The following is a 27,216-nucleotide window of genomic DNA, read 5'->3' on the forward strand; positions in this document are numbered from 1 at the left end:
TTAGTTTGTTTAGAAAAAAACATTTTAATAAAAAGGGAGGGAGAGAGGGAGCGAAGGAGAGAGAAAGTCAAGGTTCCACCATCCGTATCTAAGACGCTGATCAAATAATAGGAAAAAGATTTCGCCAATCAGTTTTTTTTTTCTTTCTAAACTTCCTTTATGCTCCAGTAATTGGGTCTAAAAAGTAACTAACGCTGTTTTAAAAACTTTATAATGAAGTACTTGCATCGCCGTGATCGTATAGTGGTTATACATTGCGTTGTGGCCGCAATAACCCAGGTTCGAATCCTGGTCACGGCAGTTGTTTATTTCTTTTTCAATTCCATACAGGTTAAAATTCTCCAAATTTAATAAAGTTTCGAACTTATTAGCTTAATATTTTTATGTAAGTATTTTAATATTTCTCCACTTAATATCATACATTTTTTTAAGGATATATACATGGTGTATACCTAAGACATCGTGCAAAAATCTCCTTCATTTGTTTTGTTTCTTACTATTTATTTATTTCTATATTAAAAAACCGTATCCAACGGTGCTGCTGTTCTGGATGTTAAAATTTATGTTACGTTTTGTTTTGCTGCTCAAAAACTACAAAACTGAGAAATTTGGTATTACGATGATGTATAGAATTTTGTGCTGGGCGTATGCTGAAATATATTTAAAAAAAAAGAATAACTTTCGAATTCTTTTTAACTGTAAAACTTATTGTAAAAAACACCATACGAGTCACTCTGCACCCCACAGAAATCCAATTGCAAAGCTGAAAGTGCCATATTTATATATGAAGTGTATTTATTTATGAACCATATTTATTTAGACAAGCTTAATGTGAACCTAATAGCACCTAAGCTAGCTTAGTTAAATTCAAAATTATTTCAAGCTTGCATTGTTCATTTGTTAATCGTTTATAAACCTTACTGGGCTTTGTGATAAAGTGTAATTGCGGACATTAAAATCAACTTTACACTGCTACCTGGTAACTAACCACGTGTCGAACGTAACGGTAAGTGTTAAAACTAAACAAATCTTCAAATAAGACAAGAACATTATTTTAAAACAATGATTTTATTTTAAAAAAAGAATAAAAACCAGACCAGTTATAACTACATCTAAAATATAAATGTTTCGTTGTAAAGTGCGCAAAATAAAAAAACGAATGACTCTCAATAATTTTCTATTTTATGGATTGGATCTTCACGGTCTAGGACTCAGTCTCAATGATACGAAGGGGTAACCTCAAATATACTAATTAATTAGAGCAGACGATATTTCAAATTACGAAATCAGGAACAAAAACGTGCTTTCTCTGAATAAACATACCCTCTCTTTGACGGATTCGGGTTCCTGACCCCAAAATATATGAGGTAGCCGCGATCTAGGAAATATGGTTCCAACAGATTGGTCAGGAGAGTCGTCCAAAGTTTGGACCCCTTAATGTTATGTTTACTTTCTGCGTGTTTAGTCATATCTCGTGAAATTTTAAAGCCAATTGAAAAATACTTGCACACAATTATGAAATTCGTTTATCCAAAGATAATTAAATGCAGAAATTAAATTTTAATAAATATTTATTATTTTTTATCATTTTATTAAATAATAGCTGAAAAATATTGAAACGCAAGGTTTAAAATTTTTTTACATCATCTTAAAGTATGTAATTTTACATAGAAAAATATAAAAGTTTAGCAAAATTTCGGTTGAATAGTTCCTGAAAAATCGCATTTTGAAAAAGTCGCATATTTAAAATTTGATTTCTCAAAAACTATTCATCCAATTTCGTATAATTTTTTATTCTGCCATGTAAAATTTCATTCTTTAAAATGATATAAAAAATTTTGTACCTTACGATTCAAGATTTATTCCACTTTTATTTAATAAAATAATAAAAGATAATGAAAATATACTAAAGTTTATTGTTCGCGCAGAATTATCTTTTTATAACTTTAAAAGTTCTCGTGATATGGGGAAATACGCAAAAAGTAAAATTAACATTAAGGGATCCAAACTTCGAACAGCTCTCTTGATCAAACTATGGGGATCATATTTCCTAGATTGCGGTTAACCCCTATATTTTGGGGGTCAGAAATCTGAATCCATTGAAAAACAGGTGTTTATTCAGAGAAATTACGTTTTTGCGTCTGATTTCGTAAATTAAAATATCATCTGCACTTATTACTTAGCATAATTGAGGTCACCCTCTCAAGCCATTAAGATTGAGTTCAAGAACGTGAAGATCAAAAGTTGAAAGAGTTCATTAGATCAAAAGTTATTCAGGATGGTCCGTTTTTCATTTTGCGCACTGTACATGAGATATTTTTCCTTAGCCTTTTTTTTAAAAATTTAAATGCGATATTCTAAGACATTTGCTTTTTAAATAAGCAACCATTTTTAAAATTAAGTTCATAAAAATAATTTTTAAAATGTGGCAACTAAATCAATTTAAAATGCTGTCCATTTAAATTTGGAGAAGTTATTGTGTCTCACCGTAATCTAATGCATTAGAAAAGTGTATCACAAATGTTAATTTCCCAAAATTCTTAAAATGAACTACTTTAAATATAATAGTTTAAACAATGTAGATTGTTATGAAAAAGATTAACATGCTTTTATGTTTTCATTGATTAGGTATTCAATAAACTTAACACGAAAAACAGCTCTTTTTATAAAGTTATTATCACGTAATAGTTTTCATCAAAATATTTTATGTTTTAGAATTGATTTTTGTTGAGAAAAACGCAACATATTTTTACTATGGATTAAGTTTTCTAAAAATCAATATGAAACAAAATGCTAAACTCCTTTTCTCATATTTTTAAATATTTCTCATTTATTGACAAATTGAAAGCTTTTCTTTATTCTTCTTCTTATAAATAACCATTCATCATTTTTACATTATTTCTCTTGTACTCAAAATTTTAGAACATTTTGTCAATTAGGATATTATTGAACTGGTTGTTGGGAGTAGAATCCTTTATAAATATTTAATTTCCGATATTTCAATTGCTAAATCATAGTTTCAGGTTCAATTTTCTAAGATTAAAGACCGACACCAGAATCTAATACTTTATTGACCATTTTTATACACTGTTTATATTCATGAAATTATAAATGCACAGTAAACACGTATGAACTCATGACATCTTTTTTTGTTCACCAAAGGTTTGGAGCATAAAACCTTCAACCATTCTAATACTAGTTCACCAAAGGTAACTGGAAAAGGGCGGATATTATTATCGTCCTAAAGCATTCAATATCAATAGAAATACAAATTTTTTATGCTATGCTATCAGTTCTATTGCAAATTATAATGCATAAATATCAAAATAATTTTTTCTCTAGTTCAATTATGCGGTTAGCTGTGTTTTGAACTGAAATCTTTAAAAAGTTTTAAGTATATATATATATTGAAATAGAACTAAATATATTGTTCAATATTGATTTATTGACAGAAAACTTTTAATCATTCTTATTTAAAGCATGATAAAAATAATGAAATCACACCTAGGCTCTGGCTTTTAGTTCAAAACATAGATAATAGTATTCAAAATCAATCTACATGAAAAATTTCAAAGAATTCAAACGAAATGAATATAGGAATAAAGTAAAACCATGCATTTAATTATCTCTAAATAACATAAAAACATAATGGTCTCACACAGTTTTCAACTTTCGTCACTCCGTTTTCATTGCCTGAAAAAATCACATGGTAGGATCCAGTTTTTCCGCTTCAATTTCTTTATTTCTTTGGTTGTCGTCAGCATAAAATTAAAAAAAGTCAAGTGTTGTTTTCTTAAGAAATATTTTTGGATCCCTAATTTAGACATATTTATAATTATATTCTAGAGATATTTATAATTATATTCCTTTTAATATTTATATTCTTTATTCTACTTTGCTGTTGGGAGAGAAGGGGGCTAGTGTGAACATGGGGTACATCTTGAATAACTTTTTTATTTTTTGGTCAAATTTCATCTATGAGGTATCATAGATTGGTAGTATTGATGTTCACTTCCATGTGCTGTTGCGTAATCAGACTGTGAATAATTTAGGAGAAATTTGTTAGGAGAAAAAGTAGCTTCTAAATTTTCTCTTTATTCTTTTATTAACATATTTTATTTCCAGAATTTCAATAAAATGTGATATATTGTAAATTATATGTTTTTTTTCACCCATTTTGATATAAAATTTTGCTCTGTATACTTTTAATTAACCATTATTTGTCATTATGCAAACACGTGTCTTCGTGGGGCTAGTGTGCACGTATACACATTGACCCTTTTCAACTTCCAATTTATTGTTGTTTCTAATGCCACTTGCCAATGCCTGCCAGCCTGCTTGGTAAAATCAAGCGAATGTAAGGCACATGGAGCGTTTCTTGTTTTTCAGTGGAGCCATCTATGGACAAGAATACGACTTCAGCCACACACATGTTACAGCCCGTTTACAGGGCGGACATAATCACGCATCCATTTATTCATCCATAGCTCGTAATGGTAGACCCGAATCAGAGAACGATCCATCTCTAATTCAGTTCCTCCAAAGGTTTTATTTGTTATAGGAACTTGGAGGATTTTGTGACCCGACTAATTTAATGTGCACCGGTCACCATTTACTACACAGGGAGCCTTCGGCCGGCGGAAGTCGAACTCATGACAACTTGAAAATGGGAAAAACGCTCTACCAACCGGGCTATACCGGCCCTAGTCCACCATAAGAAATATGAATTAGTTACAAATATAAATCATTTAATGTTATTTATTTTCTAAATCAGAGTGCTTTGTGTAGAGTGATATACCTTAACAAATACCGGCTTCATTACATTTAATACATTTAACACGAAACCTTCATATTAATTCCCACTTTAAGGTTTTAAGAGAAAGGATATATTTTAATAAGCTTGTTGAAAGAGTATAATTCAAAATTGCTGAATTAATTTTTGCCATACACAAAACAAAATATGTACGAACAGTGTCATCTTCTCTCTGACAAGTTGGTTTCATTGCTTCAGTGGGGGAAATATATCAAAGTCACGAGCACCGTCTGTTGTTTATTCTGACCATTTCCTCATCATGTTAAAACTATGGTTATTAAAATTGATTCAACTTAAAATTTGTTACATGCTATCAAGTCAAATTGAATAATATGTTTTTCAATCTATTGATTTACGTTTGAAATGTCTGTCTTATAGTGAAATGCTCTATTATAAATTAGTATTTTAATTAATAGGTATATTATATCAATATTTAAGCTCTAATAAAGTTTAGATTAAAATTTTTTTTTCTTATTTTAACTTCAAATATTCTTTACTGTGTTTAAAATAAATTTTTACTTAATAAGTTATCAAGTTTGCCCACATTAGACCCATAGCATGGCGACAAGCCTCGAGTAGTGGAGCTAGTGTGGACAAAAACGGCCTTTTTAAAAAATATTATTATCTAATATATATAATTCTCTTACGTGGCTCCCACATTTTGGCTGTATTTCTTTTCCGCCAGTGGCAACGTTTGCTTTGTTTTGTTTACGTTTTGAAAACACCAAAACATTCTGTCTTTTAATGATGTGTTTCTGATCTAATATATATAATTCTCTTACGTGGCTCCTAAATTTCTCTGTACAACTAAATAAGATTCTTTTCACAACACTTAAATATTTACTTTATTTTCTTCATTTATAGAGATAACAATCGGCAAAGAATTCGGTAAAAATATACTTGAGGGTGCCCCCTTGACGAAATTGGCGACTTATGTTTGGCGCCATTCCTGTTTGCACGGAACACTGTGGTAACAGGAATGGCGGCCAAAACATAATGATATTTCAATAAAACATTGGAAAATTTCAACAAAACATCGGCCAAAACTTTATGAAATTGCAATGAACCCAATATAAGCAGAATCAATAAACCAAATAAAATGCATTTTGAATCGAAACAAAAACTAAAGTGGTAAGCACAGAAAGAAAACGAAAAAAACAACTCCCACAAACAGGACATTTATATCTATTACCAATTAAACCTTTATTCATACACCAGTCAATCGCTGCTTTTTTTCAATTGTTATTCAAATCGTGCAGAAACTTAAGATTTATCTTATTTATTGTTGCCATTTTTAGGACCAGAAGCAAAAGTAACCTTACCAGCCGGTATCCAACGTAGAACTAGCGGACCTCTAAAATTACATATACCGTTCAACATTTAAAAATAACGCTAAAATCTAAACCAATCAGAATCACGATTGGATTTCAACATCACCCAACTTGGCGATCAACCGCAATCACAACTTGGCGAGAATCAAGGGGCACCCTCAAATATAGTCTACCCAAGAATTCTGTTAGGTTAAAAAACATTTCGCTAGAAAAATAACGCATTCTAAAAGAAATAAAAATAAACTACTTAAAAAATAAAAATGCTGTTGCCAGCATAGAATTTTTTGAAAGTTAACTTAGCAACATAAATCAAAATGACATAGAAGTGCAATTAGATCAAAATTATGATATTTGAGACCTTGACGTAACAAATCCTTCAATTCTATAAGTGTTGTATCGCCAAATGCTCAAATTAACAATTGTGTTTTTAAAGAAATTCTATAAAAAGTTTTAAATAAACAACCTACTTCTACAACTGCTTCTTGAAAAACTTAGCTCATTGATTAAAAATATTGTTTTAATTTTACAGTACTAACTTTACTTCTACTTTCAATATTGCTATGACCCTCTTTCATTACATTTTACAACTTCATGCTAAATTTGAGGACTTTAAGTTGTTTTGTGGTTGTATACTGACATTTAGAAATGTGTGCATAAAAAAATAATATTTAGAGGTTAAGAGTTGCCTCAGAAAAATTTGAATTGTTGATATTGAATTTAACAATGGAAACAATCACTTTTGTGAAAAATTGAATTGTATTGTCGACATCAAAACTAAAAATATTGTGCTTCAACTTGACAATACTACCTTAATTTATACCTTAGAATTGCCTGGGAGAAATTTGAATTGTTAGCAATGACTTAAACAAAAAGTTTTATTTTAACTACCAAATTATTATTATTATTTATATTATTAATTATTATTTATATTAACTGCCAAATTATACTGCCATATTATAATTTTAACTTTTTCTATGACTATACTCATTTTCTTACTCTTTTTTTTGTTTTTTATACGTTTTATATTTTTGTGATAAAATAAAAAACTTATAGTTGTTCTGCTTCTGAACACTGATGAAAACACAAAATGATGGGCTTCATCAATAATCAAAAATATATAGATTTATTTTAGAAATTCCATATTATTAGGGTGACGCCCTTCAGAGAATTAAAAATACAAAATTATCTTCATCAAAGCCGATGCTTTACATCCGGCGTTCAGTGGCAGACTGCTATTTCATATTGCTTTACAACACATGGCTTTAGCCCTCTGGTGGGAAAGACTTTAAAACAAAACTTACAACAGTTACTTTTCTCAACAACTGAAATTTAGAATAGTGAGATTAAGAAAAAAATGTGAACTGTTTGCAATTTCAAATTAATATTGAAATGTACAGGTTTAGAATTTTCTACAGTGAAAAGTTTCACTGTATTCACTGTCAAAAGTTTCACTTCAGTATTAAAAAAAGTATACAAAAGCTAGACGTTAAGAACGTATCCAATGAAAGAGCAAAGCGAGCATTGGATTGCGAAGCAATCCGAAATGACCTGCGAAAGCAGTTCCGGGGGTTGGCGAACGCAAGCGAGCAGGGGGCGAAGCCTCCTAGTAATTATAATAATTTTCCAAGAAGAAATTTGTTTCCCTGATAATCATTTTCAATGTTTATAGCACCTATTTTTGGCATTTGTTTCAAAGAATACCATAATGCGGTTCACTTTGTTCCTTTTCAGTTTATGTATATACATTAAAAACAAATTCAGTTCTAGCCAAGACAAAGTTCGAGGACTGCGATTGTAGCTGTAGGACATAAAATCTAATTTAATATTATCAGTGATAAAACTATGGAAAAAAATTTATTCTTCTTAATGAATTAAATTTTACAATAAAATACTATTATTGAATAAGTTCACAATTATCTTTATATATACTTTCTTTTATAAAGTTGGGGTTCCACCGAAAAAAACAACACCAAAAGAAGTTTGATCATTTAGGGTTCCGTTGCCGAAAAAAATGGGAACTACTGATATAATTCACGACGAATGAAGAACAATTTATGAAAATAATTAGGATATGAATGTTCTTCATGAGGTATTGTTAGTTTGTGTGTAATAGTTACACTAAAAATATAGGTAAAGAATAGGTGTTTCGTAGCATTTCATAAAATGTCTCAAGACATGAGTAAATGCCAACCGTGATCACTTCTAAAAAATTTTCATTTAGAAAAACTCATATTTAGTCTAACTATAAGTAAAAAATCATTGAATATAAGTTTAGTTCAACTGATCAACTACAAAATTTAATTTTTATTTAATGAAATTCAAGAATTTCAGTTTCAACTTTACATATTTTGTCGTTTTTTGACACCTTGAATCTTTTAAAAAGAATATAATTTTTAAAAGCAAATTAACTACTTTGCCAATTTCTAATCATTCTATGTCTTTTTTAGGGAGTATTCAGCATCTTTTAAGATTTTAAATACCATTAACACATTCAAATGTAATTTCAAACCTTCTTTAAAGTTTAAATTTTTCCGTAAAGTGGTTATGGTGCTTAAATTCAGTAGATTGTTTTCTAGAGGAGTTATTCGAAATATATCAATCAAATCATAAACTGATTTCATCGATTCGTCTTGGTCCAAAAAACTTGCCGACATTACATTTTCAGAGTAATAAAAATAATTAGAATCTGATGAATCAGAACTCCGTTTGTGTTCATCAAGCTTTACTTTACTACATTCAATGTAATGTAACATTGAATGTGGCAACAGACCATATTTAAAAAACGAATTATTCTCATCCTTTCTATTATCTCGAAGCAATTTTTCGTGTATCCAATCGTGTAATTTTCCGTATTGTACCACTCAATCAAATGACCACTCAATCAAATGACCACTCAAACTTTTTCAAAACAGGTTCGTAAACATTCTCTTCCGATCAACAAAATATAGGAATTCCGGCAATATCTTTATTGAAACAAACTCTTCTAGTAACTTAATATTATATTAAATTAAAAAGGGTAATTAACCTAGCTTTCAACCAGTAAATAGGAAAACATTAATTGATATTATATAGGAATAATGACTACCAGTTTTCACTATAGTCTAAAAATGTGGTTTTTGATAAGTTAAAAGAATTATTAGATTTATTTAATTTCCAAGTTATTATCCAGCTTACTTGCACCTCACGTTCTTACATAAATTTAAAAATGTTGCTTTTAACTGTATCTTAGTCAAAATTAATAGAAGTGCTTAGTTCTCAATTATTACGAAATTCAATTCGCGATCGCAGCGCTCGAGTACGCCCTCTATCGGGAGCCTGTAAATATCAGACATTAATTTATCACGTTTTCATTTAGTTCCATCAAAATCAACGGCCATGACGGACGCCATTTTCTTAGCAGCAAATAAAAATCAAAATTTCCCTAAGGAACAGCTGAAGAACTTGAAAAAACTAACCAGAACATGCCAAACATTGAAGCAGAACACGCCAAGCATTTGAAGAACAATTTCTCAATAATTTTTACCTTTCTATTACCAACAAAATAACCTACAATTTCATGATCACTTGCTGTTACAGATGTGTATACTACGGTAAAAAAAATTTCTGTCTTCAATTCATTACAAATTAAAATGAAGTCAACATTGCTTTCGTCATTCCAATAAAGAAATGTGAATTCAGAACGTCAAGAACTGCAATAGTTATAGAATTCTTCTTTGTTATAGAACAGTATATATTTCTGTATCTATATAATTCGGAAAACAACAATAAAGAATCAACCAAATTACTTGAAATAGTATCATTTGTGCTGATGATTAATAAATTTTTTGTCGTTTTCTTGGTAAGTATTTCTTAGTTTTGAAAGAATAGATAATTTCAACTAGAATTCAGCTGTTCTGTTTTTAAGCTACATATTCAAATTCATATCGAGATCTTACAATTATAAAATTTTGATGTGTGGTATGTTATCTAAAAGTAATAAAGGGATAATCTATGCACATATTATTTGAAAATAAAACTTTCAAACGAAGAACATTTCATTTGGAACTCTACAGATTTATAAAGAAGGTAAGTGTTATGATTTTTATAATAAAAAATTAGCTTGTAAGACTTTTTTTTCTTATTTGATGATAGTTCTCTACAGAATGGTTTCTAACGTCTGATTAAGAACTATAAGAAAAGAAACTGTATGAAAGTTTTTATTTCAATGTAAAGAATTCTTAAAATCATTTTTTATCCTAAGAATTCTTTATTTTCCGTTTTATAGTTTATAATTTTTTGATAAAAATTGTTGTCAAAATACTTTTTTTGAAAACATAAATGGTATAAAATTATGTGTTTATGTATACTTCTTGCATATTCTAATGTTTCAAGTAATATGATTTAGAAAAGTATGGAATAAAAATTCGGTACTTAAGTATTAACGCCACAACAGCTACAGATTTGGCTGTTTTTAAGTGCCGCCAATCTACACCTACAACTAAAATTTTTGTGACAAATCATAAAACGAAACACTTTATTTAAAAATCAAAGTACTTTATCGGATTTCGGTGGACAATGGGCAAAATATTTCGCTCCAGAAAAAATAAAATTGCATCTTGTTCTATTTTTGGCAAATCGCAAAGTCGTAGCACTAAAAAATGGTAACAAAAATCGAAGAGCAAATCATTTTGGAATTCTTCTGATTTATAAAGCAGGTAAGTGTTAATTTTTAAAAAATAAAAAATTTTACGTTTAAATAGTTTTTTTCTTGATGATAGTTTTCTATAAAATGGTTTTCTACGTCCGATTATGAATCAAAAAAGAAAAAACATTAAAGTTGTTTATTTTAACATAAGGAATTTTTAGAATTGTTTTTTTTTTCTGTTTCGTATCGTAAGCATTCTTTACTTTACGTTTTTCAGTTTCTAAATAATAATTTTTATTAAAACTTAAAATATATTGATAAAATTACTTGTCAAAAAAGTTTATTTACAAAATTAAATTACATAAAATTATAAAGCTTATGTATACTTTTTGCTTATTTTAATGTTTGAAGTAATATGATTCTTAAAACTATGGAATGTAAAGTTTAAATAGGCCTTTCAGGTTATATCATTAAATTTAGTAAAACTATTTCACAGGCATTAGGTTTTAACTCTAATAAGAAGATACATATTTTTTTCTGTTTATTTACAAATATTTTTCAGAAGTGTTTTAGATGTTCCTTCTTTAGAAAAAAAAGAGATACCATCTTGTTTTCGGTTGTATAAGAAAGGATATCAAACATTTTTCTTTTTTAAATTTAATAAGCCACATTAAAGAAGGAACGTTACAATGCTACACGCTACATTAAGGACGTCTCCAACTGAATGACGGTTCATATAGAAATCGCAGGTATGCGTCTCATACAACAACGCCCCCTATAGTTCGTTGCGATCGCGAATAGTAATATAATGTTATAGTAATATAAATGTTATTTTAAAAAATGATTACTTTGAAAAATTACTTCTGTTCATCAATCGATCTAAATATATATAATACTAATAGATAATAATATTTGGACGTGGGAAGTGGAGGTAGAAGCGTAAGCAAACAGAATTCCTTTCATTGCATATATGTAACGTGAATAATTTTAACTTAAGTAGAAAAATTGTTTTCTGCAAGAAATGACAATTATTGCGAAGCAATCTTCGGGGTCGGTGAGCGGCAGCGAACAGGGGTCTTAGCCCCCTAGCTTTAAACAAAATTATTACATTACAAAACTAAAAAATTATTGATATTAGTAGCTATTACAAAATTGGGAATAAAAATGTCTTCATATAATCATTCGTTTTTATGTGGGGAATATGAAAGTGGTACTTGGAAGTATCATCAGTAAATAAAGGATTAAAACATTCTACACTTTCCTGAACGATTTTCATATTGTATTTCGGCCAAATAAGGGGCCGATATTTAAATCGAGCAAAATTTAGAAGAGCTTGAAGATCTGCGTGAAATTTTTTCTTATGAACATGTTTAAATATTATAATACAGAAGCTATGTGTCAGATCGAACTTACATAGCAGAATATATATATATATATATTGGCTTATTTGACTGTGGCGCTTATGATCATTTGCCTAAACTTGTTATTTCAGCTAGAAAATACTTTACATGCAGGTGCTTAAGCAAAAAAAATTTTAGCATTCCATCACAACTTTGAAACTCAGCATAAAGGAGGGCTTCCTCTGCTTGGTAGCTCTACGACGTCGTCAAAAACTTTATAGTGGAATAGTTTAACGAGGACTGATACCGGACACCCGCGGTCCATCACAAGCTGATCAAAGTTGTCATCCAGCCACATAATAACCGCAGTGATTCGTGACTTCCGTGTTCTACTGGAAACCGTGTCTTTATTATCAGTCCACTGCAGAACTCGACATTTGGAGATTACCAGGCTTATTTCAATGTTATTCTATTTCAAGAGTCTAATGCGTATATTATTATCAAAGCCGTGTTTGCTTGTGATACTACTATTAGATGTATCATGTTAATTAGAGTTAAAATTAGATTATACAGATTAAAGTTAATTTAAATTTTAATGATTGAAATTTCTTGACTACAAATTGATTCCATTACACTTAGTAACACAATAAGGGGGGAGAAACTAAGATCACTCATCAGGGTGTCATGTCTATTCCTTCTTAATCACCTTGCAACTGCTAGGCAACACTTCGACTGATTCCTAAATGTATGGAACCCCTACACAAGAGGGAACTTCAACAAACTCACCCTTTGGCTCACTTTATCGATGTTTTTAGCGCACTTACTATTTTGGGACTCCTTGCTCTGCATCACTTGCATCAGAGAAATCACGAGTTTCTGTCACAGAATCAGCAGTATCATAAAATGAATTGAGGATGTGTCAAGGCATTATTAAATTTTGGAATTTTTTTCTATGAAGCTCTTTGTTTTTTTAGTTTTACTTGGTTTACTTGTCGAGGGAAGATTTTTTTTGAACAGCAGCATTGTTACTAAGACGTTTTTTCTTTTCTTCATTTTCTATTTGCATATTTTTAAATGGTGAACTTGTTAAGACTTCAGCTCTTTGAGTTTTACGTTTACGACTAGTTTTGTTCGGAGTAGGTTTTGGTAGCGGTCTAATATCCAAAGGCTTCACATGAGGTGTCAATGGCTTTTCTACTGGCTGAAATCAGTTGTCACTAGTTGTCGTAGAACATGAAGGATCATCTTCAACAGCTGGATCATACGAAGTTTCTTCGCTTGTGCGTCGTAACGAAATCCTTGAAGCTTGAGAGTAATTGTGATCCATGTTTTCAAATACAGATGTAGAAGTGGAGCAATCAGAAGTATTAGAAAGACGACCAGCATCAGTAGATTGGATCTGCGATGGGCCATCGTTGGTGTTTTCAATAACTTCAGTCCTGTCTGTCAGACTAGCTGGCAAAAAGTCAGCATCACTAAATATGTGTCGGTTCGTGGACCATATTCCTGAGGATTTAAATCCTTGAAAAGCATTTTGTGCACTAGCTGCTTTTGAATATGCTTTTCCAACAAGTGAAGCTACGTCGTACTGAGTAATTATTCTACCTGCATGGCTTCGTTGAAAAGTAGAAACTTCTTGTTCAAAGTAAGTTTTGAACGGTCCATAAACGCAACGGTCCAGAGATTGTATGCGAGGAGTTGTGTGAGGAGGCAGCGATACAAAAATTACATTATTTTTTCTAGCATATTCAAGGGCCTCAATATATTTGTGAGATTCATATACCCGCTTTGCGGGTAGGGCAAAGCGGGTATCTACCCGTTTCGCCCTACCCGCTTTGCCCAGAAGCATATTTTTTACTAAAAAAATTATAACCTTCAAGAAAAAAAATTAAAAAAAAAATTTAACATCGCAGTTTATAGGAGAATAGTGTTAAAATAATATTATAATATTGACAATAAAAAAAATAAGCCGGCTTTCGACTAGCCACAAGTTACATACCTTGAGTTTTTTTAATAAACTTATTAATTTTTTTATTTTATGCTTGGTTACGCCATGTCGCTTTACTTCTGCTCCGCTGGGACAGATTGAAACTCGTGATCACGGCATACTTAGATATCGGCGCTTGCGCGCCATGCTGCGGGATACGAATGCCTACCCGCTTTAGGCTACCCTCCCCTAAGCATAAAACTTTCAATGCGCAATGCACGAGTTTCTAACTAAACATTGGAATGATATGAATGTGTATCAAATTCAGAAGTCTCCCATCTCTGGATTAAATTTGGATAATTGGAAATTTATTTCCTGAATATGATTCCTTCATTTTTCATGATACTATGAGTTTTATTAATGTTTTCAATTGCCTCTAAAATATTATTCGACCCCCCTATTACACATCTATCAGGGACAATTCAACAAAATGTAATACAATTTAGGATTTATAAGTAATGTTTAAGTACTGTTGCTATAATTAATTCCGAAAAGTGTGAATCAGTCGGTAATAACTTAGTAATTAATTTTTCTTCATTTGTTGAAGAGTTATCTACCTATTAAAACCTAATATACATTAATTTTTTTAGTAATTGGCATATTTTATAAAATTTTATTCTCTTTTTTTTTACAAAAAATAAAGGAAAATATTAGTATGTTGAGTACAGTTATTATTAATAATCGCTGTTTCTGGTTATTATTTTTTAACAACCGAATTAAACTATTGATGTGAGGGACAAATTATGGGAACCTGCTTCACCATGCACTGATATTTTGATGTTTTTTTTAAAGTTAAGTGGTATTGCTAGATATACCTCATACTTTACGGTTAAGTGCCATTACAATTGGTATTCCCAATATTAATGTATTTCTCAACGTACCCTAATTGATTAATTAATAATTACCATAACAAAATGAGAAAAGTGATGTTTGTGCTTGATAAAAAAATTATTTATTGAATAATTAAAAGGTTTTTCTTTTTTTGTTTGTTTTTTGTCGTCAACTCAGCAACATATTCCTGCAACTAAGAGAATTATTATTAACAATAAAAAAATGTTTATGCAATTTTATGAAAGGTTTCGAAATACAATCCTTATTCTCAATAAAATGAATGCGTTATATTTACTTTTTGAACAAAATGACGCAGTCTGAAGTTCAAGGTTATCTGTCAATCATGTTTACAAAGCCATGCGTCCAATAAAACGCAAAGAGTGACAGCGCAGCTTGTAGCTGACTTGACGATCAACGCTCTTGGCATCGCCAGAGATCTTGGTGGCCATATTTACCCAGGTAGATAAGCTACAATGTTTCTAATGAAAAAATAAAGGATAAAAAAAAACTGAAGTAGAAAAGATCGCAATAATAATGAAAGGCAAACCAGGGAAAATTCATTTCCATACTTCGTGGAGAATTAGTGTGGAACTCATGTAGTTAACAAGGGATGCGGCCCCATAAGCAGAATATTTTCAAATGTTCTGCAACAGGACTTATAAATCTATAAAAATGTTCTGCAAACATTTCACAACGAAAAAAAGTTAACTTTATGTTAAAATAATAAATTTTCATTTATTAAAATACGATATTCATACACAGATACACTACATTCTTTTTAAAACCAAGGTAAATATTCTTGATTTGTTACTTTTTCAATCACTTTTGAAGTATGAAATTTCGTTAATGATGATAAATTATCAATTAAATGCCTATGATATGAAGGTCCGAACATTAAAATAAGGGCTGCCTTAAAAATCTTTTGAAGGGACAAGTGCGCAGATGGTGCACTATTTGCAAGCACAAACATTCGCTGGTCTGTTGTTCCAACAACCTCTTCATCTCCATCGAAAACATTTGGTCTTTTAAAAACAATTCTGTCAATCGTGGATCCCCACGATTCACAAATTGCTTCTGAAATGGGAATGGAAAATATAAAAGTCATAAACTTTATGAAGTTGAAAATCTCTGAATTTAACAAGTAAACAAAAGGAGTAGAGTGGTTTATCAAAGATTTTAAAGTCAAAAATTGAAACATACGAAAATTTATCTAAAAATTCAGGGGTGAAGAATGAGGTGGGAGGAAATGTTCTGCAAGATTGTGAGGGTAAGCTTTCAAACCTTCAGGTCATTATGGTCAACAGAAGAACGTATGAGATTAGGGTTGGGGATTGTTCTGCAAGACTACCGGAGGCAGGTGATCGAGGGTTCGCAGGAAAACGCTGTCACTTATTCACGATACAAATTGTTCTGCAGGACTTCGTTTGTTCTGCGACGTACGTCACAGTTTTAGGCACTTTCTGCTTCTGGGGATGCGGCATTAATATGAATGAAACGAGATTCCAGGGCATCAAGATATGCGATGCGAATGTAACAGGAAGCGTATTTAACTATTAAAAATTAAATTTAAGCCTAAGATTCTAACAAGATGGGACAATAGATAATTTATCACTTTCCTGATGACGTAAATTCTTAATTGCATGCCCGGTTTGTCCTGTGTAGCCACTGTTGCTGTTGTTGTAGTAGATCATTTGCGTCACACTAGAGCTGCACAATGGGGTATTGGCGACTGTCTGTGAAACATCCCAGAAGATGATCCGAATATATGCCATCACACTTTCGATCCTCTGCAGAGGGGATGGCTATTCAAAAATGATTGCACAATGCTAATCTAAAACGAAATAAATCCATAATTGATAACAGCCTATAATCGAGTGATAAAAATAAATGACTAAATAAAACGAAATAAAATAAATGAATTTAAAAAAATCTTCATTTTTTGTTGTTTGTGGTGCTGTGTTATTTCAACATAATTTTATAATTTTGATTAAAAGTAAGCTTAAAGATGTTCCAAAAAAGAGTCTATGCAAATTTTTCTCCAATATCTAAATATTTTTTATACACGAAAAGAAAAGTAATCTGCAACTGCTAGTGCCTGATTTATTATAAGGCCAGTGAGGCCCTGGACTAGGGCCCCACATGTCTGGTGGCACGTAAATGTTATGAATATCTTCTATTTTTGTTTTTCCTTAAGAATTGTCCATTAAAAATATGAGTTAATAAATATTGAAATAAGTATAAGCTTACATTTACTAACATATCGTAATTTACTTTTGTTATAAATAATTTAAAAACAATTTTAATAAACCTAAATTTATGATCGATACAAATTTGTTGTCATATTTTGTAATCATAAAGAAATTGTGTTATTTTTTGACCATCATCTACTATTATTATTACCTCTGTTATTATTATTATTCATTATTATTATTATTATTATTATTCATAAACAACAAGTAAATTTGGTAATAATCGAGGAGCCCTTGACAGCCCTGTGCCTAGAGCCCTGCTTTTCTATATCAGATGCTGCTACAGATGCTATACTAGATTACAGATATTATAATCTGCAGAGACCGCTCTGAGCTGAAGTGTTTCTGCTTGCGGATTAAAAAGAGCTATTTTTCATTAAAATTTCCAAAATTCTAGTGTGATGCGGACGATATTATATTATTCAAAAATATTTGAACTAAATTTTATGGAACTGGCTAAGAACTCCTTCCCCACTATTAGAATAGCGATATTATTATTATCATTATTATTTTTATAAGAAAAACTATTGAGCGACCCTATCCTACTATTACGCAAGGAGTTTTTTCAATTTCTCTCAAATCTTAAACGGCAAAACAAAAAAAGAATTCAAGACAAAAAAAAAAAAAGAATGTGGGAAGAACTGAGCTATATTATAACTTCTGTCAGCAGGACATTAAAATGAAAATATATCAAAATAATGAAAAAGGATAGTAGTTGTACTTTAAGCAGTGTCAGATTATTCCTTATTTTTTTATTTCCAATGAGCTGCACAATCGGTCTTGCCGATAAGCAGACCTAGTGCGTTCACCAGAGGTGGTATCCACTCTTTCAGGACCACCACAATGGGTGAGATACCGTTGGTCATGTTAATTTGGACGTCTAGTTTCTGCCACGCTAGATGGCAGCACCGAGACTCTATTTGGATGCTAAAGTGCACTAGGAATTTAATTTTGCCGGAAATGCCAAGAGCCAATAAGGCACTCCAGGGATCTTTTACATGCCGCATAATCATACGACATAGCCGCTGAGGATTTTCTTCATGATTATTCCTTATTATAAATTATTATAACCCATAAAATAAAAAAAAAAGGAGAGAAATTGTTATTTATATAATTTTAGATTGCAAGATAAAATTTCATTATAAATTGTGCAGTTTAAATTTTAATAATGTGAAAACAAAAATGGATTTAAAAAAAAGGCAACGGTATTTGTACTATTCCTACGCCATTACACGTAAAGAAATAAATGGCTTAACATCTGGGATGTAAATACAAAACTTATTTGTAATATAAATTAATTTAATTTCCTATTTTGACATTTCATTTCGTGCTACTAATCCTCTTTCTCAAATTAACTCCTTCATTTCTTCCCTTGGTAGTCTTGTGGGTTAATAAACTTATAAAATTTATATGAGTTGGAATTATAGAACGCCATCTATGATCTTTAAGTTTCACGATATCTTGCAGAAATTCGATAACATAGGCGAGTAGAAATAGTCCTTAAAAGTTGTAAACAAATGCTCGACTAAATTGCAGACTTGTTTAATCATTCTTTAGATAAATTATATTCTTTAAGTAGTTTAAATACTTGTTCTTTGTAGTTTTTATATTCGTAATTCAAAAAGTACTTCTGTTAATGTGTATACGATGTTCAAAACATATTGTTCATTCTGTTTTATTTAAGCTGCTGTTAACAAAACAAAACAAAAAGAGACTTGTTTTGAATTTTGTGAAGGGGTAGCAGCAATGAAGTAAGAAAACCTTCTGATAAGTGGATATTTTGTGCTTGTTAATTTTATATTAGTGGTAATTTGGTGTGAGTGGATAGTCGGTGCTTGTTCGCGCAAATTGAAATCTCAAAATCACATCAAAAGATCAAATGATCGGAAATAATTTCTAGTTACTTCCTGGGAAATCACTACTACTGATTATTATAATTTTTTTATTACTTTTTCAAGGTGAACCTTTTTGGTGATAGTAGTTGGCGCGGACAGATACCAATACAAAATCATCCCGGATTCATGCTCTATAAGTGTGAGTCTGTGCATTATAAATACTAGTTACTATGTTTATTTTAGTAATTAAGTTATAAAGAGCTAAGTGTGCCTGTTTAATGTTCACAAACAGGAAGTTTTACTTACTGTCTCATAAGTGGAAGTAAAAGGAATCTCTTTAAAAGTTACCATGCTTTAAATTTTTTTCATATAACCTTACTTTTACTTGATATTGTTGCTAAGGATAAATTTCTTTACTTGATAATGTTTTGCTCTATTCTTGCTTTCCATGCAAATTTCTTTTATGGTTAAGATTTATAAAGTAAATAGTAGATACTAGTTTACAAGATGAAGGTATGTCAATTGCTATTTACCTAATTATGTCTAGTGTTTATGAATTTAAAAGTTGTTTTGTATTGTTTTCATATTTCAAAAGGTGATTTTCTACTTAATGAATTTTCCATTTAATAAACTTATCGAGATTTAGCGACTTCGTTAAATAGAGGTCCGATTGTATTTATAAAGTGCAAAGAATTTTTAAAAGTTTGTTTCTTGAATTGTAGGTGGGGCATTTGCATCCGCAGACTGTAAATTGAAATACAAGTAAAGCAAGCAGATCAGAAAATTTTGTTTTTGATCATGTCTCAAAATTGAATGAAGTTCTCTTCAGTTTTACAGAAACAGAACATTCTTTAAATTTGATTTCAATGCCATATTGGATATTAGAGCTATTTTTGAGAAGGGCAGGGGGGTGACAAGACTAAGAGGCCAAATGATATCTACTAACATGCAATTGTCTACTTGTTTACTACCTGTAAAAATCTTTTTACTACAATATGTATATTTTTATGGTAGCTACTTATATGGTATTCCAATATATTATTGAAGCTCTATTTTAGATGCTTTTAATGTGTCTTAAGTTTAAGTATTATTTATTCCTGTTATTTTTGTATACTTATGTACCGTGAAACTTCTTGAGAGTGACTATTCTTTATTATGCGGAAAATTAGCCTCCTCAAAATTTCAACATTTTCTTATACAACTAACCTAAATTTATGATCGATGTAAATTTGTTGTCATATTTTGTAATCATGAAGAAATTGTGTTATTTTTTTACTATCATCTACTATTATTATTACCTCTGTTATTATTATTATTCACTATTATTATAATTCGTTATTAGTATTACTCTTTTATAAGTTCATGCGAAATGGTGGAAAATGTGAATGAAAATTTTCCTACTGACTTTGCATTTTAGCTTACTTTACCTGAAGCAGAAAACAAGAAAATTAATCGCTTCTAGTGGGTTGTCTGGTCTTAGCGAAATTTTTAATATTAAATTATTAGGGCAAAAAACCGCTATCTTAAAAAGTGCTGATTAAAGGAAGTGGTTGTATAGAAGCTCCTCTGTATTTTGTTGTATGAAATAAATAAAATGTGCTTAGATAAAAAATAATAATATTTAAAAGTATATAATTTTTGCTATTAGATTTTTGTTATAAAATAAATTACTGTTAGGAAACCAATTAGATAAACTAATTTTTTTTCATGGTAATTTTCTACTATATTGAGTGCATTTCTATCATATTAAATGCATTTAGATTCTGCCAAATGGGATAAGAGGATCACTTTCCTCATTGTTTTCAATTTTAATCTAAATCTTCTGATTGTTGGCTAAAATCACCATGGTGAGTATTAGGATATTGGATGAAGGAAAACAATTTAGGCTTTTTTATCTTTTATGACAAATGTGGTACTAAATTATAGTAAAATTAGACAATTTTGCTGCCCGTCCTTTTTACCCCATCTGACCCTGCTTGAATAACTGTAATGAATTTTTCAAAGGTGAAACAAATAAAATTTAAACAAGCATCATAATTTTCTTCATACTAATTAGAAATGATATCATGTGTTTGTGATAAAAATAAGTGAATAGAAGTAATAATATCTTATATCTATAAATTTTGAATTTTATGCATTTAGGTTTCATGATAAAAATAATTTGCTTAAATATAGTTTAGATCAACAGTTTCTCAATCATAACTACTAGGAAGCCTTATTCAAACTTATTAAGATGATAACACCTCTTTTTTCTTCTACTTGTTTCCTTTGAAAAACTATTTAAATAATTGCATAGCTGTACTTGTACAACCAATGTGGTTACTGAAAACTGTCGTACCTGTTAAAAACTATAGTATGTATTAAATTATATGAAAATATATATTTTTTATTACTTTTCAGCATTGCCTTTTAAAGGTGAAGGCATTGTTCCGCGTTTCATCGTGCTTGAAGATAGCATAGGATTATAGTCGAGAAAAGATTGTTATCTAACACCTTGAAATTAGTTTCTACTGCCATAGTAAAAGAAGAAAGAAAGGAATTTTTGTTTTATAGCAGGACTATAATTATGTGGCATGATATTTTATTATGATCCTTATGTCACCGATTTTCATTCATTTATTGGGTTATGCAACATTGATTTGTTGATAATATATTAGACATTTCGATCGGCTTTGCTTTCAAAGCCTTTTAATAGGTAGTGATATAAGTATAGATTAATAACTTAATTACTCATTTTACAAAAAAATTTTCTTGTAAAACATGTATTGTGATCTGGTCTAAAACAGTTGCCCCTTATAAAACCTTGTAATTTCAGTACATGCAAGAGTCTTAAGATAATTAAGCTACTTAATTTTATAGGGGGTGACAGTATATTTAATATGAGTGTTTTAATAGGCAGCACCTTGCTAGCATCGACTTTTCATGCTGATGAGAAACATTATTACTGTATCATATGCAAGAAGCATTTTCCATCAAATTCTCAGCTAATTTATCACAGTCGTGTTCATACTGGAGAGAAACCATATTCATGTGATATATGTAATGTGAGTTTTTCAAAGAAGGGTAATCTAAGTAGACACAACAGTCGTATTCACACTGATTGGAAGCTTTATTTTTGTAGTGTATGCAATGAGAGTTCTTTGATGAAAAGAGACTTAACTAGACACACTCGTATTCATACTGGTGAGAAACCTTATTCTTGTACTGTATGTAATGAGAGTTTTTCGAGTCAGAGTGTTTTAACTGCCCATTGCCGTGTTCATGCTGGTGTCAAACCTTATTCATGTAATATATGCAAGAATCATTTTCCATCAAATTCTCAGCTAATTTATCATAGTAATGTTCATACTGGGGAGAAACCATATTCATGTGATGTATGTAATGTGAGTTTTTCAAAGAAGGGTAATCTCACCACACACAGTCGTATTCATGCTGATCGGAAATCTTTCTTTTGTAGCATATGCAACACAAGTTTTTCAATGAAGGGGGATTTAAATAGACACATTCGTGCTCATATTGGAGAGAAACCTTATTCTTGTTCTGTATGCAATAAGAGTTTTCCATATAAGAGTAACTTAATTGTCCATAGTCATGTTCATACTGGCGAGAAACCTTATTCATGTAGTATATGTAATAAGAGTTTTTCACAGAAGCGTCTACTAACCACGCATAGTCTTTCTCATATTGGTGAGAAACCTTATCCTTGTAATATTTGTAATAAAAGTTTTTTGCAGAAGGATGAACTAATTAATTGATGAACTAATACATTCTAGTCATAATGAACTAATACTAATACATAATGAACTAATACATTCTAGTCATAATTCTTCTATATTTAGCTATTAAAGTAGGCCCTTTTCTGGTAAAAATGAATTTTCCAGCTAACTTTTACTTTACCTACATTAAGAAAAACTGAAAAATATTTAGTTATTATACTGAATATAAACTATATATTCAGTGTGAAATTCAAACAAAAAAAATTTATGAATAAAATAAAATTAATATAAAACTTTATCAAAATTTTATATACAAGGTGTCCCATAATTGTTGTGAATAACTTCTATGGGAGGTAGGTAATATTAATAGGGTTAAGAATTGCATAGTAATGAATGACTAGAAATGTTTTTTTTAATTTTTTTATTTCCTATGAGCTGCACAGTCAGTCTTCCCGATGAGCAGACCTAGTGCGTTCTCCAGAAGTGGTATCTACTCTTTCAGGACCACCACAATGGGTGAGATACCATTGGCCATGTTAATTTGGACGTCTAGTTTCTGACACACTAGATGGCAGCACCGAGACTATTATGATTTGGTTGTATAATATCTGTAGACTATAATTATAATCATTAATTTATAAAGTTTAAATTGATTTAAAAAAGGAAAATAATTTACTTCGAGTTACACTCAGAGTTTGAATGTAGGGGAGACTGCTGTGTCTTGGACCAATTTTTACTCCTTTTTCTTTTAATACAGAAAGTAATAATTTTGCTTATTTTGTTTTGTGAGAAATACATTATACACTTGTTTATTGATATGATTATTTTGTGGACGAATTCTGCAATTCACTTCTGAAAATTGATCCAAGGTATAACATAATACTTGTACTTTTGGACCAAAATAAGTTCGACCTTAAATGATTATATGTTACATCTTTGATAACAGTAATTTTGAGTGTTTTTTCTTTTAAATTCATTAGTTGATTTAGTTTGGATTTTCGTACAAATGAACTTTTTTTCTCAAGTAAACTGAATTAACTAAAATAAATAAATCAGAAATGTATTTCCAAAAAATATTTTATTGAACTATTTTTAATTTTAAAAATACATAGCTATACTAAAACAAAATTTCTTACTTATTATGAGGGGCAAAGACTATGTAATTGTTGAACTATGTAATTGTAAACTATGTAATTGTAGGCTATGTATGAACTGTTGCACATACCTTGAGCTGATCAAAAGTACACTGTCTTAGTAGCGTACTTTCAAAAGTATGAACTATAGATGTTCACCTATTAATTGAAAGAATGGACTATTATACAAATTTTCTTTCCTTTTAAATTGATTGAAAGTATGTACTATGAAGATTTGCTTTTCATTAAATTGAATTTAAAAAAATTATTCATAAACTAAAAAAAGCTCTTTAGTACATGCCTGGAAAACCATAAAATAAATGATCACCAATATTAGCAGATAGATTAATTCGCTTAGTTAAGGTTAAAGCTTTCAATCATGAAGATTGAGTCCTAGTACGTGAAAATTCCATAATTAAAAATCGAAAGTTAGAAGAGGTCCATTCTCTTTCTTACTTATTTTTTGCGCACTGTACAATAATTTACCTTTGTAATTCTTCTAGATATTGACGCTGGATATACAAAATAAAGTTTGTTTTCCTCAAATAGAGAAGATAGATTTTTTTCCTTCATCAATTCCATGAATAGTTTATTAAAAAAATTTCATGAATAGCTTCTAAAAATTAAAAATTTAATTATTATTCTGAGTGGACTAGAAAATCACTTGGTTTGATTCTAAATATATTAAAATCTAAATATCTTTGGTTGTTATGAGCGTAAAATGATTTTTATCATAAATTGTTGATTGAATCGTAAATTGTTACAATGGCATTTACTTGTAAATTGTTTATTTACCCCTTGTTTAAAGGTTTAATTAGAAATATTTATTTATTATTCCTTATTATATCCTGTTATTTTTAAATTTTCGTTTTTATTATGATTCAAAATTAAAAGCTGAAAGTTAGGTTTTTGGTTCATTTATTATTCTAAAAAGTAATTATAAATTTCTTTATTTCCCTATGTTTTATGATGCACAGATTTATAAAACTTTTTTGCAATTATCAAAGAGTAATTTTTTTATTTCATTTTTAAATTAGCTTCATTTACTAATGTAATAAATTTCATGTAAAATTGAATGCAAATAACATAATGAATTCAAAAAAGTTATTTGAAACTGTAAAGCAATGTTAGCAATTATATTTTTCCACTGTTGCTAAGCGATCTCTTTGATGAGATCGATCTTTGAGGATAACGAGGCTTTTTAGCAACCAAAAACTAAATTAGAATTTAAAAAACAAGTTAATTAGAGAAATCGATGGAAACAAACTTCAATTAACACTGTGTAATTTTAATTGAATAATTTTTAATTTTGATGATGTAGTTCTGAGGGTTAATGACATTGTAGTTAAACAACTAAATTCAAAAGCTTTGAACTTATTTTATCTTTTTTTTTAATACGAGAGAACAGAGAAAGAAAGAAAAATTTAAAATCAAGTTTTTTTAACATGTATTTTTAATTTTCTCCAATGATGCCATCTATACCACGAGTAGGAATGCATTACTTTCGCTGACATTGATATGCTCCATTTATTTTAAAATTCGCATTTGATTTGTAGACAGTTTTCTAAGTTTCTATTTAACAAGCTGAATCCCAAGCGTAGCCGTGATCGTATAGTGGTTAGTATATTGCGTTGTGGCCGCAATAACCCAGGTTCGAATCCTGGTCACGGCAGTGGTCCTTTTAACCATGTTTTTTAACTTATATATTGTTGATAAAATCAAAACTTTATTGAAATGAAACTTTTTATACTTATATTTCACGACTAGAAACGCCTTAAATCTTAGCTTACGTTATTACAGTTATTACGCATTAGCATTATTTATCTATTTTTTTTACTCATATTAACTTTCTTTAATTTAGAAACTTGTGAAAATCGTTAATTACTTTAAAAAGGAAAACTAATCCGCGTTTATAATGATTTTTTTTATTCTCTTTTCTTTACCCATTTAATTACAAAGATGGAGTAAGGGCTTTTTTTTTTTTTTTTTAAATGGAAGGACATTTTAACATAAACTGTAGATTCAAAAGCATGAACTGAAGAGATTTACCTAGTAATTGAAAGAATGAGCCATTGTACGAATTTTTTCCCCTATTAAATTGATTGAAAGTTTGAACTATAAAGATTTGCACTCCATGGATTTGAATGGAAAAAAAAATATTCATAAAATAAATAAGTTCTCTAGTACATGCCTGGAAAACCCTGAAATAAATAATCACCAATATTTCAAATAGTGCCTTTTGTTACAAGTATCGATTACATATACAAAATGTAAAATTTCTCTATTTGGCAATGCAAATATTTACTCTGGTCCGAGCTATAGCGAGCAAAATAAATAACTTTTGATCGGATCTTCCTCTAATTTTAATGGTTCAAAGGGGTATAAACGCTAATTAATTACAGCAGACAATATTTTATGTTACGAAATCAGACACGAAAGTACACTTTCTCAGGATAAACACGCCTTTTTTTTCAACGAATTCAGATTTTTGACTCCTAAAATAGGGGGTAGCCACAATCCGGGAAATATCTGGATCCCGATAGTTTGGTCAGGAGAGCGGTCCAAGATTTAGACCCCTTAATGTTTATCTTATTTTTTGCGTATTTCGCCAAATCTCGAGAACTTTTAAAGTGATTTGAGAAATTTTTGCACGCAATTATAAAATTCATTTTACCAAAGATAATTCCATGCAAAATATTTCTTTAAGTAAATATTTATTATTATTATATTTTTTAATAAAATTCCGAAAGTTTTTGAATTCTAAAGTATAGAATTGCTTTTACGTTTTTAATTAATGTAATTTTAAATGGCAAAATACAAAATTTGAGAGAAATTGACCGAATAGTTCGTTAGAAATTGAATTTTAAAAAGTAATATTTTTGAAACTTGATATCCTTCTTTTTTACGCCTGTCCTTGTACTTAGTATGATTTTTAAAGTAACCGTAAGGAATTTTTTTTTTCAAAAATCGTGCGTGGTGTCGAAATACACAACATTTCACAATGGGAACTTATATAATAATGATATATTTCTGAAGTAAAATGCTTAAAAAGATTAAGTAGGAGATAATTTTTTTTAAAAATGGGGAAATGTGATTGAGAATAACTCTGTTCTTGTCTTTTATTGACAATAAGTAAATAAACCTTTTCTGACTCCATAGTACATTTATTAAGGCTCCAGCTATTCAATTTAAACATTATAATTCATTAGATCTTATTCAGTAACAACATGTGTGTTTATACGAGAAGCTATTACTTATGTCTGTGGGTACAACCGGCTGAGCAACTGCGCATGCGCCTGAAATGCTTGGCTAGAATTAATTTTCACCAAATAATTTCGAAAAGTAACCCTGTTGAAG

General features: G+C 29.9%; 1 protein-coding gene and 2 non-coding genes across 3 annotated transcripts; all 3 read left to right on the forward strand.

Moving 5' to 3' along the window:
- Positions 1 to 229: 229 nt before the first annotated feature.
- TRNAH-GUG (transfer RNA histidin (anticodon GUG)) lies at positions 230 to 300 on the forward strand. Its single transcript has one exon. It is a non-coding gene; the product is annotated as a tRNA-His (tRNA).
- Positions 301 to 18,671: 18,371 nt separating this feature from the next.
- Positions 18,672 to 22,846, forward strand: LOC147807714 (uncharacterized). The gene is made up of 2 exons (XM_087165569.1): positions 18,672 to 18,926; positions 21,411 to 22,846. The coding sequence occupies exon 2, from the start codon at positions 21,890 to 21,892 to the stop codon at positions 22,763 to 22,765; it is 876 nt and encodes a 291-aa protein (XP_087021695.1). The 5' UTR covers positions 18,672 to 18,926; positions 21,411 to 21,889; the 3' UTR covers positions 22,766 to 22,846.
- Positions 22,847 to 25,459: 2,613 nt separating this feature from the next.
- TRNAH-GUG (transfer RNA histidin (anticodon GUG)) lies at positions 25,460 to 25,531 on the forward strand. The gene has a single exon. It is a non-coding gene; the product is annotated as a tRNA-His (tRNA).
- The last annotated feature ends 1,685 nt before the right edge of the window (positions 25,532 to 27,216 follow it).

This window comes from Parasteatoda tepidariorum, chromosome 6 (genome assembly GCF_982258835.1).
Source record: "Parasteatoda tepidariorum strain Cologne lab strain chromosome 6, Ptep-v5.0, whole genome shotgun sequence".
NCBI classification, from domain to species: Eukaryota; Metazoa; Arthropoda; class Arachnida; order Araneae; family Theridiidae; genus Parasteatoda; species Parasteatoda tepidariorum.

What these genes read in the sequence shown, in the direction of transcription:
- LOC147807714 (XM_087165569.1), top strand. Translation starts at nt 21,890, where the DNA reads ATGAGTGTTTTAATAGGCAGCACCTTGCTAGCATCGACTTTTCATGCT.